Source organism: Eimeria mitis, genomic scaffold (genome assembly GCF_000499745.2).
Source record: "Eimeria mitis Houghton genomic scaffold, Emh_scaff2034, whole genome shotgun sequence".
Classification (NCBI taxonomy): Eukaryota; Apicomplexa; class Conoidasida; order Eucoccidiorida; family Eimeriidae; genus Eimeria; species Eimeria mitis.
The window spans coordinates 1897-7954 of NW_013570357.1; the positions used below are offsets into that span (position 1 = coordinate 1897).

The following is a 6058-nucleotide window of genomic DNA, read 5'->3' on the forward strand; positions in this document are numbered from 1 at the left end:
GCTGCTGCTGCTGTTGCTGCTGCTGCTGCTGTTGCTGCTGCTGCTGCTGCTGCTGTTGCTGCTGCTGCAGCTGGCTGCAGTGGAGATGATATTTGGTTGTCTGCGTTGCTGCTTCTGCTGTTCTCCTTAACCCCCACCATCTCATTCAAAGCCACTTCAGGCCTTCTGCTGCTGCTGCTGCTGCTGCTGTTGCTGCAGCTGCTGTTGCTGCTGCTGCTGCTGCTAGCAGCAGCAGCAGCAGCAGCAGCAGCAGCAACCGCGTGTTGCCCGCGCAGCCAGCGAAGGGCCTCGGGGCTGTATACGGCGGGGCACAGACATTCTATGAGAGCTTCTGTTCTTACTGCTTCTTCTTTTTCTTTTTCTTTTTCTTTTTTATTTATTTTTTCTTCTGTTGTTGTTTGTTTGTTTGTTGTTTCTTTTTCTTTATTTTCTGTTTTATTTATTTTATATTCTTTCTTTATATGGTGACTGTCGCTCTCTTCTTTCTCTCTCTTCTTCGGTTTGTTTGCTGCTGTGCTGCAGCTGCCTATACACCCCACGCCCCTCATCGTGTGCATTGAATGCCGTTCTGTCTCCTCTTCTGCTGCTGCTGTTGCTGCTGCTGCTGTTCGTGCTGTTGCTGCTGCTGCTGCAGCAGCAGCAGCAGCAGCAGCTGTGCTGTCTAGCAGCTGCAGCTGCATGCACAGATTGAGAGAGCTCGAGGGCCCGCAGCAGAATACTGCAGCAGCAGCAGCCCCCCACCGGTCTGCTGCAGCAGCAAGTAGTGCTTCTAAACCTAGACGAAGCCGCAGCAACTCTGCTGCTGCTGCTGCAGCAGCAGCAGCAGCAGCACTCTCTTCTCCCTCCTCCTCCTCCTCTTCAGCCCACCCGTACCCTTCTAGGGGCCCCTCATGGGGGCCCCCCCCAATGTGTTTGTGTATGTTTTGTGTTTCATCTATTTGTACAGTTTGTGTATACATTTTATTTATTTTATTTATTTTATTTATTTTATTTATTATTTTTATTGTATCTGCAGCAAGAAACGCCAGCTCGTTTGCCTGCATTGTATTTATTCTCTCTTCTATTGCATGCACTACCAACATACAAATCTCTCTCACTAAATAAACAACAGACTCAAACTCATCAGGGGGCCCCTCCCCCTCCACCTGGGGGGCCCCCCCCGTCTCCCCCTCGGGGGGCCCCCCCTGCTCCTCCTGGGGGGCCCCCCAATCCCCGCCGCTTGGGCCTTCACGGGGCCCCCCGCATGCGCTAGGGGGCCCCAGGGGGCCCCCGTTGCTATTCTCGCTGCAGCTCGAAGGCTCAGCAGCAGCTGCTGCTGCTGCTGGAGGGGGGCTCCCAGGGGGTCCCCCAGGGGTGGGGCCCCCAAGGGGGCCCCCAGGGGGGCCCCCCCAGGCCTGGTTGAGGAGGCCCCTGAGAAGGTAGGGGTGAGAGAGGGCCCCCAAGAGGATGTTTGCTGCATGCAGCAGTGTTGGGGTCGATGCGGTGACGAGTCTGCTGCTGAAGCAGCTGAGTATTGTCTCCAAGGAGGAGACAGAAGGTAAATACAGGGGTGTGGGGGCCCCTTGCTGCTGCTGCTGCTGCTGCTGTTGCTGCTGTTGCTGCTGTGGCTCGTGATGCTGCTGCAACTTATGTTGCTGCTGGTGCTGCTGCTGTGGAGGAAGAGACCCATGAGGATTCAGGTTGTATGGGTTGCTGTTGTTGCTGCTGCTGCTGCTGCTGCTGCTGCTGTTGCTGCTGCTGCTGCTGCTGTTGCTGCTGCTGTTGCTGCTGCTGCTGTTGCTACTGCTGCTGTTGCTGCTGTTGTTTCTGCTGCTTGTGCCGCAGGTTGTGCTGCCATAGTTTGTGGTATTGGTTTCCCGCTTCAGCCGCAGCTGCTGCTGTTGCTGCTGCTGTTGCTGCTGCAGTTGCTGCTGCTGCAGCAGCTGCAGCTCCGGCAGCAGCCGCATTGCTGCAGCAGCAGCAAGAGGAGGAGCAGCAGAGAAAGAGATCAACTCAAACTGCAGCAGAGCAACGGCCTCCTCAACAGCAGCAAACACGAGGGGACAGGGGCCCCTCCTTGCTGCTACCAGTCTCCGTGCGTGCTGCAGCAGCTCAGGGGGCCCCCTGCATGCAGCAGCAGACGCGATAGGGGGCCTCCCGTGGTGGACCTGGAGCTGCTGCTGCTGCTGCTGCTGCTGCTGCAGCTGCTGCTGTTGCTGCTGCAGCTGCTGCTCCAGCAGGCCTAAGACACACAACTCCAACAGCTGCCAGTCCCCTGCAAGGGGCCCTTCCACCAGCAGCAGCCACGAGGCTTCTCTGCTCTTCTGCTGCTCCTGCTGCTGCTCTTGCTGCTGCTGCTGCTGCTGCTGCTGCATTAGCTGTCGCTGCTGCCGAGCCACCACCGCATCCGCATGCAGACGGCAGAGCCGCCACAAATGCGTCTCCAGTACTGCTGCTGCAGCTCCGACATCAAAGCTGCTGCTGTTGCTGCTGCTGCTGCTGCTGCTGCTGCTGCTGCTGCTGTTGTTGCTTTGTCTGCATCTATACCGGAGGAGCTGTGCTGCTGCGAGCGCCTTCAGTGTGGTTGCGAGGGGCAGCTGCTGCTGCTGCAGCAGCAGCAGCTGCGGCATAGCAGCAGCCAACAGGCACGGAGACAGAACAGGAGCAGCAGCAGCAACGCACTGCAGCAGCCCCACAGACAGCAAGGGAGTTAAGGGGCCCCCACCAGAGGCGGGGGCCCCCCTGCCCGCAGCTTCAACTGTTGCTGCTGCACCTGCAGCAGCAGCAGGTGGGCCTCCTGCTGCTTCTGCTTCTGCTGCTGCTGCTGCTGCTGCTGAATGCTTCTCTATGGGGGTGTTGCTGCATGCGCTGCTGCTGCATGCGCTGCTGCGTGTGTTGCTGCTGTCCCGGTGTGCGTAGAGCAGCTGGGGTGGGGCCCCCTGGGGGCCCCCCAGGCGTCCAAGGGCCCCCCCTATTGCCTGCCATAGGGGGGGGCAAGCGAGGGGGAGGCGTGCAGCAGCAGCAGCAGCAGCAAGAAGAGCAGCAGGAGAGAGGGGCGCAGCGGTATCTGCTGCTCTCCTTGCAAACGGCAGCAGCAGCTGCAGCAGCAGCGGACGAGAGAAGAAGCCAGAGGCCCCCGAGGCCCCTAGGGCCCCCACCACCTCTGCAGCAGAGAGGGGGGTGGGGGCCCCCCTCACTGCTGCTACCCACAGCAGCAGTATATTCTGCCGCTGCACCCCTACCCGCCCCAGGCTGACGAGAGACCGACTCAGTTGCTGCAGGCTCCATGCTTTCCCTGGCTCTTGGCTAGCTGCGCTGTGGCTAGCTGGCAGCAGGTAGCTAGCTGCTGAGCTGCAGCTAGCTGCGGGGGCGTAGCTAGCTGCTGGGGTCTGGCTAGTTGCAGACAGCCAGCCGCTGCGAGGGGACGAGCCGCATGCAGCTTCGGGGGCCCTGCGGACGGCATAGCGGTAGGGGGCCCCCCTCACCGCAGCAGCAGCAGCAGCAGCAGCAGCAGCAGCAGCAGTGCTGCTGCTGCTGCTGCTGGTGTTGCCCCCTGCAGCAGAAGAGAGAAGAAAGGCTTCAAATGCGTTTATAAGCGGCTCGTGACGCACCCCAAAGCTGCCTAGACACTCCAGCATAGAAACAAAGAGAGAAGGGGGTACAGAGGGGGGCCCCCTTCTCTCTACGCCGTCGAGGCCCCTCACGGGGGCCCCCCTAGGGTCTTGTATTGCTGGCAATGAGAATATTTTCTGCTGCTTTTTGCTGTTGCTGCTGTGGTGGGGGCCCCCAGGGGGCCCCTTGAACCCCCTAGGTACCGACAGCACCAGCTGCTGCCTCGCTGCTTCTGCTGCTGCTGTCAGCAGCGGAGTGTACGGCAGCCGTGCTGCAGCAAAGGCCCGCAGCAGCAGCACGAGGGTCATGCAGTGCTGCGTGGCTTGTGCTGGGGGAAAGGGGCCAGTTGCTCTGCTGCTGCTGGACCTCCTGCTGCTGCTGCTGCTGCTGCTGCTGCAGCTGCTGCTGCTGCGGAGAAGCGCACCGAAGCTGCGTATACACCTGGAGAGGAGCCGCGTGTCGTGTATGCTGAAGACAACAAATAAAGAATGAAGGGCCCTCGCAGCATCGAGCAGTCTCGCGTCCTCCCACTTTGTTAGCAGTGTACGTACACCGCAGCGCAGCACAGGCAGCACCCGCTGCTGCGCTATAGCGTAGCAGTGCAGCAGCAGAGCAGCTTCTGCTGCTGATAGATGTGGGGCCCTTCTGCAGCAAGCTGCATGCAGCTGCGGCCATACAGAACCAGGGATGCTGCTGCTGCTGTCTGTTGCTGCTCTCCATACAGCTGATATTAACTCTGTTGACTTTAGGGCCCCAATACGACCCAGGGGCCTCGGGATGAAGGGGCCCCCCAGCTGCTGCTGTACCTCTCTGCGGCGGGGGAAAGCAAGGCCCACATGCACTCTCTGAAACAGTGCGGGGGGAGCGGGGGCCCCCCATAGAACGCGTGGTGAGGAGCAGTACTTGGGTACAGCAGCAAGGGGGGGGGCCCCCCTCTCTCCTCTACCTGTCACAACCAAACCCTTCTCAACTTGCTGCTGATACTGCAACGCACGGCGACGAGCATCCTGCTGCAGATGCCAATGAGCTATTGCTTTCGCTGTTTTCCTCCGTGTAGAAAAAAAACAAACACCACACAATCCAAACCCAACACGCTGCCGAGGCAAGGGGCCCCCAGGGGGCCCCAGGGGGCACAGGGGGCCCCCAGAGGTCACCGGGGGCCCCCGGGGGCCCCCAGGAACCATCCCAGGCAGCGGAAACGCGTATACGAGACAAACAAACAGTGCTCGCTAGAAATGAAGGAGCAGATGCACCCATACATATATCGAGGAGGTGGCAGGGGGCCCCGGGCCTCTCGTGAGAGAAGGCATCGGGTGCTAAAGAGTTGAAAGAAGTCGGGAGAGGGGCCGGAAAGATGAAGCAAAGAAATAAAATTAAAGAGAAGTAGAACAAAAAAAAGACAAATCGAGGAAGTTTATGTATGAAGAGAGAGTTATATGCACACCACGGATGGGGGGCCCCCCATACTGCTGCCACTGAACTCGGGGCCCCCCGATAGCACCTCTGGTACTTTTTTCACCGAATAATATCAAAGAAGAAGAAAAGAAACAAATAAATTAACTAAAACCGCTTAAATAAACTAAGCCAAGGAAGAAGGGGGTTGAGAGCATCGAGGTTGACGCAGCAGCAGCTGGGGCTTCGAGCGTAGCAGTGAAACGTGTACGGCGAGGCCTCGCGATCCTGCGGATAAAAGAAATATATTTCATGAAATTAAATTGAATTTGAATTTGTATTTATATTATTTTACTTTTTCTTTGAACGTTTTTTTCTTTTCGGGCAGAAAGAGCGCCAGATCGGGTGCTGCTCTCCTACGAGTTGAGTTGAAGCAGCGTCGGCGGCGTGTTTCGTGTTTCTTCATAAACACATAAATTTAAATTTCATTTAAAATATTAATTAATATTAAAATTTATTTTTATTAAAATAAGTAAACTGCTTGATCCAGTAAAGGAGATTCAAGTCGGGGGGAGAAACCCAGACGAACAAAATTCAAGTTTCAGCTGAGGCACTCATCTTAAAATTTATTGTATTTCTTNGGGAGAAACCCAGACGAACAAAATTCAAGTTTCAGCTGAGGCACTCATCTTAAAATTTATTGTATTTCTTCACTCCCTGATCGATGAAAAAGGGAAGCAAAACAAAAAAAAAAGAAAATATGAATAAATTCATAAATTTATGTTTGATATGAAGCGTTAGTATTACGGCTGTAAGAAATACAAATGTTGAATTGTATACTCGATAGACGGGGCTGCAAGTAATAGCAATAACAATAATAATAATAATAATAATAATAATATTCTTATTATTATTATTATTAATAATAATATTTTCATTATTATTATTATTATTATTATTAATAATAATAATAGTATTATTATTATTGAGAAATGATAATAATACAAATAATAATAATCATAGTGAGCAATAAGCAAAAAAGCACAGACTCAAGTGTTATCTGAGTCTATGATTG

The 6058-nt window shown here is 55.0% G+C and overlaps 1 protein-coding gene across 1 annotated transcript in view; it reads right to left on the reverse strand.

Annotated features, from left to right (window-relative positions):
* The window catches only part of EMH_0047590 (uncharacterized protein), a gene marked incomplete at both ends in the record, with an annotated part of 4564 nt that extends 665 nt beyond the window's left edge, over positions 1–3899 (reverse strand). The window contains 3 exons of the mRNA XM_013496303.1: positions 1–74; positions 742–854; positions 1077–3899. Of these exons, the coding sequence (XP_013351757.1) occupies positions 1–74; positions 742–854; positions 1077–3899 (3010 nt within the window). The remainder of the gene's footprint in view (positions 75–741; positions 855–1076) is intronic.
* Positions 3900–6058: the final 2159 nt, after the last annotated feature.